Source organism: Mytilus edulis, unplaced genomic scaffold (genome assembly GCF_963676685.1).
Source record: "Mytilus edulis unplaced genomic scaffold, xbMytEdul2.2 SCAFFOLD_267, whole genome shotgun sequence".
Lineage (NCBI taxonomy): Eukaryota > Metazoa > Mollusca > Bivalvia > Mytilida > Mytilidae > Mytilus > Mytilus edulis.
The window spans coordinates 2904-17906 of record NW_027268867.1 but is presented as its reverse complement, the minus strand read 5'-3'; the positions used below and the strand labels follow the sequence as shown (position 1 = coordinate 17906).

Sequence of the window (15003 nt, the reverse complement as noted above, 5' to 3'; positions counted from 1 at the left end):
ATTTTTATCAAAAATATACCAATTTTATACTTATAAACAGTGAAGAGGCAGAAAATGGGGCATGCGTTATTTGGACTGGGGCCACTCAGAGGAGAAATAATTATATTCTAGGGATGATCAATGTCACATACCCAAATGCCAAACGTACTAAAATGAATGTTGCACGTTTAGCAAAAATTTTGCAATTGAAATCTACTGATTTAGCCAAAAATTTAGATGCTTCACACCTTTGTCATAATGCATTGTGTGTGAATACAGACCATATTGTTTTAGAACCTCGGGAGATTAACAATCAAAGAAAAATATGTGTAGCTGCACACCAATGCACCACACATATTGTGCATGGCACAAACTATACTAACTGCATGCTGAATCTGAAATTGTGGTTTGTTATGATTTTGTAGTAAACATATGCACCTTGCACATTTTACCTCCACATTAATCATCTCTGAAAATACCAGTTTTTAACAAATCAAATCAAATCAAATATTTTATTGTCATATAAACTTTACAGTTTGTGACCAACATATATTAATACAATAAACACAATAAACATATATACATACATATTAAACATACAAAATATCAACAGCATTAAAATGTATAACAACAAACAAGTTGTTAAGAGTCCCCTGCCCTCAGTTCTAATGACTTTTTCAAGAAGGATCCTAACTTATTTGTTTGTAAAGGCGATGATGGATTTAGTAAATAATGAATTTTTTCTTCTTCATTTAAATTATTAAAGTTATTATTTTCTGTACATATGTGATGAAAAAATTCATTTCTTAGAGTTTTATTATACTCACAATATAGTAAAAAATGTTTCTCATCCTCTAGTATTTTACATTTATGGCAAAGACGTTCCTCTCTTGGGATTTTAAAATATCTCCCCTTTTCAATCAAGAGGGAGTGATCACTTATTCTAAATTTAGTGATTAATCTCCTTATCTGAAAATTAGATGTATTTAGATAATATTCTAGTTTGTAATCTTTTTTAAGTTTTTTATAGAGAAAAAATTTACTTTTATCATCGATGTTTTGAAATTTATTTTGAATTAAATCTTCATATCTATTTTTCATTTTTAACTTTATATCGTTTTTTATTTTATTTACATCTTTTATGTCCTTACAAGTAGAAAGAATATTAAGGTCAACGTTAGTCTCTTTGACAATATTTTTAGCATATGTATACCATGAGTAAGTTCCTGTCAAATCTAGAGACTGTGCTAGAGAAAAAGCTTCCTTTAATAATGGATTAATATTATTATTATATAGTCTAGCTAAATATAAACACAAGTAAAAAACGAAAATGGGAAAAAAGCCCACCCTCATACCCCCAAGACACTGAAACAAACATGGCAAACATGTTTATGCAAGATTATAAGCTCAGTCAAACATTTATGTGGTTTTTTTTTCGCCAGTGTTTACTAATTTTTACAGTGCAAGGGGAGTAACTCTTGGTGGTTTCATTACTGTGTCAGAAAACTGGGTCATTCAATCAACAGGTGATCACAGGAAGTAAACATGCGGTAGAGAACTAAATGAAAGTGAAACATAGAGACAAATCAATGAACAAAGTATGACAGTCATTAATTAAATAAGTAAACAAAAAACAAAAGAAAAAATAACAGAAAGGAAAAAATCCAAATATGACATCGAGTTACAAAGGCAAACTGTGAATGACCTAATGTTGTAATATTCATTTAACATGGTTTTATTTTGTTTATAATTTTGTTTCAAGGTATGCGTTTTCCAATAAATGCATGTACTGTGGCTGGATGCATGCATTGGGAGATATGAAGTGGTCTTTTTGCCTGATACAAGGTTTATTTCAGTGTCTTGGACCATTATCCCATTTTCATAACAAACTTAAAATAAACAAACTTTTTAATTTAAAAAAAAAACACAACTAACTCATATCATGCTCATATATTCCTGAAAAGTGTTTGTTTTAATATATTATTAGATGTTTAGTATTCTCTGTAAATAAATAAATAAATAAATAACTACATATGCTTCCTGAAAGGCTGAAAGAAAACCATATTGTGTAACCTTTTAATATAAATGTTAATCTGGCCATGAACTACAACCTGGCTGTGGAACGAATTCTTTCGGACTTGAATTCTGACATAGCTTTGGTTCTAACTGATGTTTTTTATATCCACTAATCAACCTGTTTCGCACTCTCTTGTTTAACAAGAAATCGATAGCCTGTTTTTTACGAGCTTTTAACCTGTTTAATTTGACACGTAAACTTTTTTGATATGCACAATCATATATTTCACGTTTACGTATTTTTTTCAGAGCCACTACAGCACGAGACTTTCTACCCAGACCACAACCTACAGCTTTTAGGGTCTTAGCCAATGCAACATCCCGTTTATTATTGACTTTCAAGACTGCTGCAGATGCACGGCCTAAGGCATTGCGAGAAAAATTCTTATTCTTCGGTAGGTATGTAGAAATTGTCCTATTGACGGACTCACACTTATTTGTATTGCTGAAAAATTGCATCTGATTTAATGCGGTCTGAGACAGTTTCATTTCTAACAATGATTCTATTAATAATTTGTCAGTCTTATTTGGTTTCAAAGACCCATTTTGTAAACCATGACTGCTAAGGTTAATAGATTTGTACCACCAACTAGTTTTTATACCACCATTACATAGTGTTATGCTCCATCTACACGTATCGCTACAATTACCACTATAACAATTCACAACAGACTTAACAATGCGTGGCAAACATTTTGAAATTTGTTGTCGGTCACCATTATATTTTGCAAATAAACATTTCATTATACCATGTGAACGTAATTTTAAATCATTGGCAAAAGCTATTTTAATATCATTCCTCTGGGCCTTTGTAGCTCCAGGGAACATACCGACACTAAATTTTGCTCGCAATACCTCACGGAACTGACTTTGACCCCGGTGAATAGTATCTGCCAGTCTATTTACTGACCATAAAGGGTCAAATATTTCCTGCATTGCTTCTTGTAGACCTTGTACACTTTTTGCATCCCCATCAGTAGTACAATAGTCCACAAGTAAATCAAGTTTAGCAATTTTTTTACCTATTTCATACCCAAGATCCTTCTCACTCAAAGGATCATACCTATTTGTATTTGATGTGCAGTACTCGTGATTAGGACATTCAATGTCATAACCTTTACCGCGTAACCATGCACCAACCCAGCAAAGTTTGTTTACAAGGTGAAAACCAATGATATCATGATTGTCAGTTTCATTTTCACAGGCAATACCAATGACTTGTGATGCATTTTGTCCCATTTTATGCCTACTTTTTATATGCACACTCTGATAGGTACCATCCATTTGTAATTTTACAGGACTATTTTTATTTAACCCTAAGGTTTCATTTCTCTTTCTGAAACTCTCAACCACTTGTTCGGTTTCATTTTCCGCAAGTTTTACAACCTTGTCACAAACAGTATTTGTTATTCTCTGCATTGTTCCTTTTGACATAGGAGGAATACATGAACTAGTTAAAAGTAGTCGCGCGCTATCATTACCAATATTACAGTTTATCACGCCAGTCTGAAACCCATAGTTAATTGTAGCACTCTTGCGACCAGCACGTCCTGTGTCAATTTCTCTAAATAGTTTATATTTTTCTGAAATAAATTTACACTTGGTACACTTCATTTTCCAAATCCAACCAAGACCCCATTGAGTCTCTTGTACCAGTTCAAAATGTGGAACAACACACTTTGGACTTTTATTTAAATGACATATTATAAGACTATTGATCATTAAAATATTAAGATCTCTATCTACTGTTCTATTTTCAGTACTTTTCTCCTCTAAATATTCATCTAAATAATCATCTGACAATTTATGCGGTCTGAGTAGTTTGACTGTAGTCGCACATTTTTCAGTTTGGGGAGCTACATAAGATTTTTTATCGTAACTCTCTTTTGAGTACAGCTTAAATTCCTTTTCTGTAAGGCGGGGTAACCAGACAGATTCTGTGGTGTTTTTAGGAGTCAAATCTGTAGTGGAATTAGAAAATTTAAGTTTAGGTGGTGCAGGTAAAACTTGCATAGATAAATTTTTTAAAACCTGTGTAGATGGAGCTGTAGATGGAGCAACACCATTAATAACACTACAACCTTGATCTGTTGTTAGGGATACACAACGCAATAGATGGGCTTGGTTACCAACCTTATATTGGTTTCTTTTCCTTTTCCCTTTCATTATTGAATAAATACACACTCTGTTATGTTTGTATAATTCTAAATTATGACATCATAAAGTCATGACGTCACAAAAGCGATGACGTCACAATGTTATCTTCACTAAAGAAAAGCACCATTTTTCCCTATTTGAACACTCACACAAAAAGAACTCTAAAATGGTTATTACTTGATGGATTTTAAAACTAAAACCTGTTTTAGAATTGTCTGTGAATGATCTTAACAGTTATTAAAAAATAAAAATGTTCTATTCCTTCTATGAAAGAAATAAATATCAAAAACATTATTTTCTGAGTGAAAAAATCCTTAAATCTACCTTATTTACAGTAAAAAACACAATATTTTCATGATTCATCATCTAAACATGATGATTTTTATAAAGTCAGTTAGGTAATGAAGGTTTGTTAAATGGCACTTTAAGCTATGAAGAGTCTTAATCAATGTCTAAATTGTGAATTGATAACATATGGATTTTGTGCTTTTTTTCTACTAAAAGATATAAGGAACAGTAATAAGCATGCTTACTTAAAAATACTAAAAATTAACTTATTTTATTTCAGATGCGGAAAAAAACTTCACAGAATTGTTCGAAAAGGTGTACCGAAGAAATTCATTCTGCAATACAAGTGGAATCTGACATTTGCTGATCTAATATGGGTCAGGGTCCCTAATAGACCTTGAGATGAGGAACTCAGATGACGTAATTAAAAAACAATATTAGTCCGCGATACAATTGTGGATGCTGTGATTTTAAAAATGGACATAAATGAACAATAAGAACTGTTTTATAGAGCTGATGTGATGAGAAAAGAAATATGTAGATTTGACCTGAAATAAATTATTAGAAAGGACAATTTTTTTATTGAGTTTTATGATCAGAATTTTGGGATTATTTCATGTGGAGAGTGACATTTTTCACCATCTTCCGGGGTCCAGCAATTTACGAAAAAAGTAATCTCACTTGCCACCCCGAAAATTTAACCAAACATGTATAAATGTATCAGCTTCGATATGAGCCATCCTACATGTTCAAGTAAACGATATGGACTGAGCAATGGAGGAAAACGTTACCATTGTCGCCTATGGAGAATTAATTAAAAATGTTGACCCTTAGATCAGCAAATGTCAGATTCCACTTGTATTGCAGAATGAATTTCTTCGGTACACCTTTTCGAACAATTCTGTGAAGTTTTTTTCCGCATCTGAAATAAAATAAGTTAATTTTTAGTATTTTTAAGTAAGCATGCTTATTACTGTTCCTTATATCTTTTAGTAGAAAAAAAGCACAAAATCCATATGTTATCAATTCACAATTTAGACATTGATTAAGACTCTTCATAGCTTAAAGTGCCATTTAACAAACCTTCATTACCTAACTGACTTTATAAAAATCATCATGTTTAGATGATGAATCATGAAAATATTGTGTTTTTTACTGTAAATAAGGTAGATTTAAGGATTTTTTCACTCAGAAAATAATGTTTTTGATATTTATTTCTTTCATAGAAGGAATAGAACATTTTTATTTTTTAATAACTGTTAAGATCATTCACAGACAATTCTAAAACAGGTTTTAGTTTTAAAATCCATCAAGTAATAACCATTTTAGAGTTCTTTTTGTGTGAGTGTTCAAATAGGGAAAAATGGTGCTTTTCTTTAGTGAAGATAACATTGTGACGTCATCGCTTTTGTGACGTCATGACTTTATGATGTCATAATTTAGAATTATACAAACATAACAGAGTGTGTATTTATTCAATAATGAAAGGGAAAAGGAAAAGAAACCAATATAAGGTTGGTAACCAAGCCCATCTATTGCGTTGTGTATCCCTAACAACAGATCAAGGTTGTAGTGTTATTAATGGTGTTGCTCCATCTACAGCTCCATCTACACAGGTTTTAAAAAATTTATCTATGCAAGTTTTACCTGCACCACCTAAACTTAAATTTTCTAATTCCACTACAGATTTGACTCCTAAAAACACCACAGAATCTGTCTGGTTACCCCGCCTTACAGAAAAGGAATTTAAGCTGTACTCAAAAGAGAGTTACGATAAAAAATCTTATGTAGCTCCCCAAACTGAAAAATGTGCGACTACAGTCAAACTACTCAGACCGCATAAATTGTCAGATGATTATTTAGATGAATATTTAGAGGAGAAAAGTACTGAAAATAGAACAGTAGATAGAGATCTTAATATTTTAATGATCAATAGTCTTATAATATGTCATTTAAATAAAAGTCCAAAGTGTGTTGTTCCACATTTTGAACTGGTACAAGAGACTCAATGGGGTCTTGGTTGGATTTGGAAAATGAAGTGTACCAAGTGTAAATTTATTTCAGAAAAATATAAACTATTTAGAGAAATTGACACAGGACGTGCTGGTCGCAAGAGTGCTACAATTAACTATGGGTTTCAGACTGGCGTGATAAACTGTAATATTGGTAATGATAGCGCGCGACTACTTTTAACTAGTTCATGTATTCCTCCTATGTCAAAAGGAACAATGCAGAGAATAACAAATACTGTTTGTGACAAGGTTGTAAAACTTGCGGAAAATGAAACCGAACAAGTGGTTGAGAGTTTCAGAAAGAGAAATGAAACCTTAGGGTTAAATAAAAATAGTCCTGTAAAATTACAAATGGATGGTACCTATCAGAGTGTGCATATAAAAAGTAGGCATAAAATGGGACAAAATGCATCACAAGTCATTGGTATTGCCTGTGAAAATGAAACTGACAATCATGATATCATTGGTTTTCACCTTGTAAACAAACTTTGCTGGGTTGGTGCATGGTTACGCGGTAAAGGTTATGACATTGAATGTCCTAATCACGAGTACTGCACATCAAATACAAATAGGTATGATCCTTTGAGTGAGAAGGATCTTGGGTATGAAATAGGTAAAAAAATTGCTAAACTTGATTTACTTGTGGACTATTGTACTACTGATGGGGATGCAAAAAGTGTACAAGGTCTACAAGAAGCAATGCAGGAAATATTTGACCCTTTATGGTCAGTAAATAGACTGGCAGATACTATTCACCGGGGTCAAAGTCAGTTCCGTGAGGTATTGCGAGCAAAATTTAGTGTCGGTATGTTCCCTGGAGCTACAAAGGCCCAGAGGAATGATATTAAAATAGCTTTTGCCAATGATTTAAAATTACGTTCACATGGTATAATGAAATGTTTATTTGCAAAATATAATGGTGACCGACAACAAATTTCAAAATGTTTGCCACGCATTGTTAAGTCTGTTGTGAATTGTTATAGTGGTAATTGTAGCGATACGTGTAGATGGAGCATAACACTATGTAATGGTGGTATAAAAACTAGTTGGTGGTACAAATCTATTAACCTTAGCAGTCATGGTTTACAAAATGGGTCTTTGAAACCAAATAAGACTGACAAATTATTAATAGAATCATTGTTAGAAATGAAACTGTCTCAGACCGCATTAAATCAGATGCAATTTTTCAGCAATACAAATAAGTGTGAGTCCGTCAATAGGACAATTTCTACATACCTACCGAAGAATAAGAATTTTTCTCGCAATGCCTTAGGCCGTGCATCTGCAGCAGTCTTGAAAGTCAATAATAAACGGGATGTTGCATTGGCTAAGACCCTAAAAGCTGTAGGTTGTGGTCTGGGTAGAAAGTCTCGTGCTGTAGTGGCTCTGAAAAAAATACGTAAACGTGAAATATATGATTGTGCATATCAAAAAAGTTTACGTGTCAAATTAAACAGGTTAAAAGCTCGTAAAAAACAGGCTATCGATTTCTTGTTAAACAAGAGAGTGCGAAACAGGTTGATTAGTGGATATAAAAAACATCAGTTAGAACCAAAGCTATGTCAGAATTCAAGTCCGAAAGAATTCGTTCCACAGCCAGGTTGTAGTTCATGGCCAGATTAACATTTATATTAAAAGGTTACACAATATGGTTTTCTTTCAGCCTTTCAGGAAGCATATGTAGTTATTTATTTATTTATTTATTTACAGAGAATACTAAACATCTAATAATATATTAAAACAAACACTTTTCAGGAATATATGAGCATGATATGAGTTAGTTGTGTTTTTTTTTTAAATTAAAAAGTTTGTTTATTTTAAGTTTGTTATGAAAATGGGATAATGGTCCAAGACACTGAAATAAACCTTGTATCAGGCAAAAAGACCACTTCATATCTCCCAATGCATGCATCCAGCCACAGTACATGCATTTATTGGAAAACGCATACCTTGAAACAAAATTATAAACAAAATAAAACCATGTTAAATGAATATTACAACATTAGGTCATTCACAGTTTGCCTTTGTAACTCGATGTCATATTTGGATTTTTTCCTTTCTGTTATTTTTTCTTTTGTTTTTTGTTTACTTATTTAATTAATGACTGTCATACTTTGTTCATTGATTTGTCTCTATGTTTCACTTTCATTTAGTTCTCTACCGCATGTTTACTTCCTGTGATCACCTGTTGATTGAATGACCCAGTTTTCTGACACAGTAATGAAACCACCAAGAGTTACTCCCCTTGCACTGTAAAAATTAGTAAACACTGGCGAAAAAAAAACCACATAAATGTTTGACTGAGCTTATAATCTTGCATAAACATGTTTGCCATGTTTGTTTCAGTGTCTTGGGGGTATGAGGGTGGGCTTTTTTCCCATTTTCGTTTTTTACTTGTGTTAAAAACTGGTATTTTCAGAGATGATTAATGTGGAGGTAAAATGTGCAAGGTGCATATGTTTACTACAAAATCATAACAAACCACAATTTCAGATTCAGCATGCAGTTAGTATAGTTTGTGCCATGCACAATATGTGTGGTGCATTGGTGTGCAGCTACACATATTTTTCTTTGATTGTTAATCTCCCGAGGTTCTAAAACAATATGGTCTGTATTCACACACAATGCATTATGACAAAGGTGTGAAGCATCTAAATTTTTGGCTAAATCAGTAGATTTCAATTGCAAAATTTTTGCTAAACGTGCAACATTCATTTTAGTACGTTTGGCATTTGGGTATGTGACATTGATCATCCCTAGAATATAATTATTTCTCCTCTGAGTGGCCCCAGTCCAAATAACGCATGCCCCATTTTCTGCCTCTTCACTGTTTATAAGTATAAAATTGGTATATTTTTGATAAAAATCTAAATTATTGGTAGCCATTTTGTATTCTTTTTAATCAAATAGCACTAAAAGAGTGTAACTGACCTCGATTTCAGCAGCTCCCATCCGAAATTGTGATCATTGAACCATGAAACACTCCAACACCTTTGAAATAATAGTTCACAATTTGGGTCAACATTTTTAATTAATTCTCCATAGGCGACAATGGTAACGTTTTCCTCCATTGCTCAGTCCATATCGTTTACTTGAACATGTAGGATGGCTCATATCGAAGCTGATACATTTATACATGTTTGGTTAAATTTTCGGGGTGGCAAGTGAGATTACTTTTTTCGTAAATTGCTGGACCCCGGAAGATGGTGAAAAATGTCACTCTCCACATGAAATAATCCCAAAATTCTGATCATAAAACTCAATAAAAAAATTGTCCTTTCTAATAATTTATTTCAGGTCAAATCTACATATTTCTTTTCTCATCACATCAGCTCTATAAAACAGTTCTTATTGTTCATTTATGTCCATTTTTAAAATCACAGCATCCACAATTGTATCGCGGACTAATATTGTTTTTTAATTACGTCATCTGAGTTCCTCATCTCAAGGTCTATTAGGGACCCTGACCCATATTAGATCAGCAAATGTCAGATTCCACTTGTATTGCAGAATGAATTTCTTCGGTACACCTTTTCGAACAATTCTGTGAAGTTTTTTTCCGCATCTGAAATAAAATAAGTTAATTTTTAGTATTTTTAAGTAAGCATGCTTATTACTGTTCCTTATATCTTTTAGTAGAAAAAAAGCACAAAATCCATATGTTATCAATTCACAATTTAGACATTGATTAAGACTCTTCATAGCTTAAAGTGCCATTTAACAAACCTTCATTACCTAACTGACTTTATAAAAATCATCATGTTTAGATGATGAATCATGAAAATATTGTGTTTTTTACTGTAAATAAGGTAGATTTAAGGATTTTTTCACTCAGAAAATAATGTTTTTGATATTTATTTCTTTCATAGAAGGAATAGAACATTTTTATTTTTTAATAACTGTTAAGATCATTCACAGACAATTCTAAAACAGGTTTTAGTTTTAAAATCCATCAAGTAATAACCATTTTAGAGTTCTTTTTGTGTGAGTGTTCAAATAGGGAAAAATGGTGCTTTTCTTTAGTGAAGATAACATTGTGACGTCATCGCTTTTGTGACGTCATGACTTTATGATGTCATAATTTAGAATTATACAAACATAACAGAGTGTGTATTTATTCAATAATGAAAGGGAAAAGGAAAAGAAACCAATATAAGGTTGGTAACCAAGCCCATCTATTGCGTTGTGTATCCCTAACAACAGATCAAGGTTGTAGTGTTATTAATGGTGTTGCTCCATCTACAGCTCCATCTACACAGGTTTTAAAAAATTTATCTATGCAAGTTTTACCTGCACCACCTAAACTTAAATTTTCTAATTCCACTACAGATTTGACTCCTAAAAACACCACAGAATCTGTCTGGTTACCCCGCCTTACAGAAAAGGAATTTAAGCTGTACTCAAAAGAGAGTTACGATAAAAAATCTTATGTAGCTCCCCAAACTGAAAAATGTGCGACTACAGTCAAACTACTCAGACCGCATAAATTGTCAGATGATTATTTAGATGAATATTTAGAGGAGAAAAGTACTGAAAATAGAACAGTAGATAGAGATCTTAATATTTTAATGATCAATAGTCTTATAATATGTCATTTAAATAAAAGTCCAAAGTGTGTTGTTCCACATTTTGAACTGGTACAAGAGACTCAATGGGGTCTTGGTTGGATTTGGAAAATGAAGTGTACCAAGTGTAAATTTATTTCAGAAAAATATAAACTATTTAGAGAAATTGACACAGGACGTGCTGGTCGCAAGAGTGCTACAATTAACTATGGGTTTCAGACTGGCGTGATAAACTGTAATATTGGTAATGATAGCGCGCGACTACTTTTAACTAGTTCATGTATTCCTCCTATGTCAAAAGGAACAATGCAGAGAATAACAAATACTGTTTGTGACAAGGTTGTAAAACTTGCGGAAAATGAAACCGAACAAGTGGTTGAGAGTTTCAGAAAGAGAAATGAAACCTTAGGGTTAAATAAAAATAGTCCTGTAAAATTACAAATGGATGGTACCTATCAGAGTGTGCATATAAAAAGTAGGCATAAAATGGGACAAAATGCATCACAAGTCATTGGTATTGCCTGTGAAAATGAAACTGACAATCATGATATCATTGGTTTTCACCTTGTAAACAAACTTTGCTGGGTTGGTGCATGGTTACGCGGTAAAGGTTATGACATTGAATGTCCTAATCACGAGTACTGCACATCAAATACAAATAGGTATGATCCTTTGAGTGAGAAGGATCTTGGGTATGAAATAGGTAAAAAAATTGCTAAACTTGATTTACTTGTGGACTATTGTACTACTGATGGGGATGCAAAAAGTGTACAAGGTCTACAAGAAGCAATGCAGGAAATATTTGACCCTTTATGGTCAGTAAATAGACTGGCAGATACTATTCACCGGGGTCAAAGTCAGTTCCGTGAGGTATTGCGAGCAAAATTTAGTGTCGGTATGTTCCCTGGAGCTACAAAGGCCCAGAGGAATGATATTAAAATAGCTTTTGCCAATGATTTAAAATTACGTTCACATGGTATAATGAAATGTTTATTTGCAAAATATAATGGTGACCGACAACAAATTTCAAAATGTTTGCCACGCATTGTTAAGTCTGTTGTGAATTGTTATAGTGGTAATTGTAGCGATACGTGTAGATGGAGCATAACACTATGTAATGGTGGTATAAAAACTAGTTGGTGGTACAAATCTATTAACCTTAGCAGTCATGGTTTACAAAATGGGTCTTTGAAACCAAATAAGACTGACAAATTATTAATAGAATCATTGTTAGAAATGAAACTGTCTCAGACCGCATTAAATCAGATGCAATTTTTCAGCAATACAAATAAGTGTGAGTCCGTCAATAGGACAATTTCTACATACCTACCGAAGAATAAGAATTTTTCTCGCAATGCCTTAGGCCGTGCATCTGCAGCAGTCTTGAAAGTCAATAATAAACGGGATGTTGCATTGGCTAAGACCCTAAAAGCTGTAGGTTGTGGTCTGGGTAGAAAGTCTCGTGCTGTAGTGGCTCTGAAAAAAATACGTAAACGTGAAATATATGATTGTGCATATCAAAAAAGTTTACGTGTCAAATTAAACAGGTTAAAAGCTCGTAAAAAACAGGCTATCGATTTCTTGTTAAACAAGAGAGTGCGAAACAGGTTGATTAGTGGATATAAAAAACATCAGTTAGAACCAAAGCTATGTCAGAATTCAAGTCCGAAAGAATTCGTTCCACAGCCAGGTTGTAGTTCATGGCCAGATTAACATTTATATTAAAAGGTTACACAATATGGTTTTCTTTCAGCCTTTCAGGAAGCATATGTAGTTATTTATTTATTTATTTATTTACAGAGAATACTAAACATCTAATAATATATTAAAACAAACACTTTTCAGGAATATATGAGCATGATATGAGTTAGTTGTGTTTTTTTTTTAAATTAAAAAGTTTGTTTATTTTAAGTTTGTTATGAAAATGGGATAATGGTCCAAGACACTGAAATAAACCTTGTATCAGGCAAAAAGACCACTTCATATCTCCCAATGCATGCATCCAGCCACAGTACATGCATTTATTGGAAAACGCATACCTTGAAACAAAATTATAAACAAAATAAAACCATGTTAAATGAATATTACAACATTAGGTCATTCACAGTTTGCCTTTGTAACTCGATGTCATATTTGGATTTTTTCCTTTCTGTTATTTTTTCTTTTGTTTTTTGTTTACTTATTTAATTAATGACTGTCATACTTTGTTCATTGATTTGTCTCTATGTTTCACTTTCATTTAGTTCTCTACCGCATGTTTACTTCCTGTGATCACCTGTTGTAATGAAACCATCAAGAGTTACTCCCCTTGCACTGTAAAAATTAGTAAACACTGGCGAAAAAAAAACCACATAAATGTTTGACTGAGCTTATAATCTTGCATAAACATGTTTGCCATGTTTGTTTCAGTGTCTTGGGGGTATGAGGGTGGGCTTTTTTCCCATTTTCGTTTTTTACTTGTGTTAAAAACTGGTATTTTCAGAGATGATTAATGTGGAGGTAAAATGTGCAAGGTGCATATGTTTACTACAAAATCATAACAAACCACAATTTCAGATTCAGCATGCAGTTAGTATAGTTTGTGCCATGCACAATATGTGTGGTGCATTGGTGTGCAGCTACACATATTTTTCTTTGATTGTTAATCTCCCGAGGTTCTAAAACAATATGGTCTGTATTCACACACAATGCATTATGACAAAGGTGTGAAGCATCTAAATTTTTGGCTAAATCAGTAGATTTCAATTGCAAAATTTTTGCTAAACGTGCAACATTCATTTTAGTACGTTTGGCATTTGGGTATGTGACATTGATCATCCCTAGAATATAATTATTTCTCCTCTGAGTGGCCCCAGTCCAAATAACGCATGCCCCATTTTCTGCCTCTTCACTGTTTATAAGTATAAAATTGGTATATTTTTGATAAAAATCTAAATTATTGGTAGCCATTTTGTATTCTTTTTAATCAAATAGCACTAAAAGAGTGTAACTGACCTCGATTTCAGCAGCTCCCATCCGAAATTGTGATCATTGAACCATGAAACACTCCAACACCTTTGAAATAATAGTTCACAATTTGGGTCAACATTTTTAATTAATTCTCCATAGGCGACAATGGTAACGTTTTCCTCCATTGCTCAGTCCATATCGTTTACTTGAACATGTAGGATGGCTCATATCGAAGCTGATACATTTATACATGTTTGGTTAAATTTTCGGGGTGGCAAGTGAGATTACTTTTTTCGTAAATTGCTGGACCCCGGAAGATGGTGAAAAATGTCACTCTCCACATGAAATAATCCCAAAATTCTGATCATAAAACTCAATAAAAAAATTGTCCTTTCTAATAATTTATTTCAGGTCAAATCTACATATTTCTTTTCTCATCACATCAGCTCTATAAAACAGTTCTTATTGTTCATTTATGTCCATTTTTAAAATCACAGCATCCACAATTGTATCGCGGACTAATATTGTTTTTTAATTACGTCATCTGAGTTCCTCATCTCAAGGTCTATTAGGGACCCTGACCCATATTAGATCAGCAAATGTCAGATTCCACTTGTATTGCAGAATGAATTTCTTCGGTACACCTTTTCGAACAATTCTGTGAAGTTTTTTTCCGCATCTGAAATAAAATAAGTTAATTTTTAGTATTTTTAAGTAAGCATGCTTATTACTGTTCCTTATATCTTTTAGTAGAAAAAAAGCACAAAATCCATATGTTATCAATTCACAATTTAGACATTGATTAAGACTCTTCATAGCTTAAAGTGCCATTTAACAAACCTTCATTACCTAACTGACTTTATAAAAATCATCATGTTTAGATGATGAATCATGAAAATATTGTGTTTTTTACTGTAAATAAGGTAGATTTAAGGATTTTTTCACTCAGAAAATAATGTTTTTGATATTTATTTCTT

The 15003-nt window shown here is 32.7% G+C and overlaps 2 protein-coding genes across 11 annotated transcripts in view; one reads left to right on the top strand and one right to left on the bottom strand.

The window, feature by feature from the left end:
- The window catches only part of LOC139508981 (uncharacterized), a 36821-nt gene extending 31747 nt beyond the window's left edge, over positions 1-5074 (top strand). For 3 of the 7 annotated variants that reach the window (XR_011661489.1, XM_071296037.1, XM_071296039.1), the window contains 2 exons: positions 2305-2454; positions 4781-5074. Coding sequence is in view for 3 of the 7 variants with exons in the window: in XM_071296037.1 (XP_071152138.1) it covers positions 2305-2454; positions 4781-4901 (271 nt within the window). In the remaining 4 variants the exon portion in view is untranslated. Of the gene's footprint in view, positions 1-2304; positions 4759-4780 lie in introns of those variants that run through there. The other 4 variants (XR_011661488.1, XM_071296040.1, XR_011661490.1 and 1 more) reach the window with 2 other exon arrangements.
- Positions 5075-5336: 262 nt separating this feature from the next.
- On the bottom strand, positions 5337-14213 carry LOC139508979 (uncharacterized). Of its 4 annotated transcripts, none has more exons than XM_071296034.1 (5): positions 14072-14213; positions 12408-12553; positions 9444-10077; positions 7753-7898; positions 5337-5422 (listed from the first exon to the last, which is right to left on the bottom strand). In XM_071296034.1, the coding sequence occupies exons 3-5, from the start codon at positions 9581-9583 to the stop codon at positions 5346-5348; spliced, it is 363 nt and encodes a 120-aa protein (XP_071152135.1). In that variant the 5' UTR covers positions 9584-10077; positions 12408-12553; positions 14072-14213; the 3' UTR covers positions 5337-5345. The 4 variants fall into 4 exon arrangements, with proteins under 4 accessions (XP_071152135.1, XP_071152136.1, XP_071152133.1 ...); XM_071296035.1 differs by lacking the exon at positions 14072-14213 and adding an exon at positions 13281-13353; XM_071296032.1 differs by lacking the exons at positions 5337-5422; positions 7753-7898 and having other exon boundaries at positions 9784-10077; positions 12404-12553; positions 14072-14211.
- Between the last annotated feature and the right edge of the window lie 790 nt (positions 14214-15003).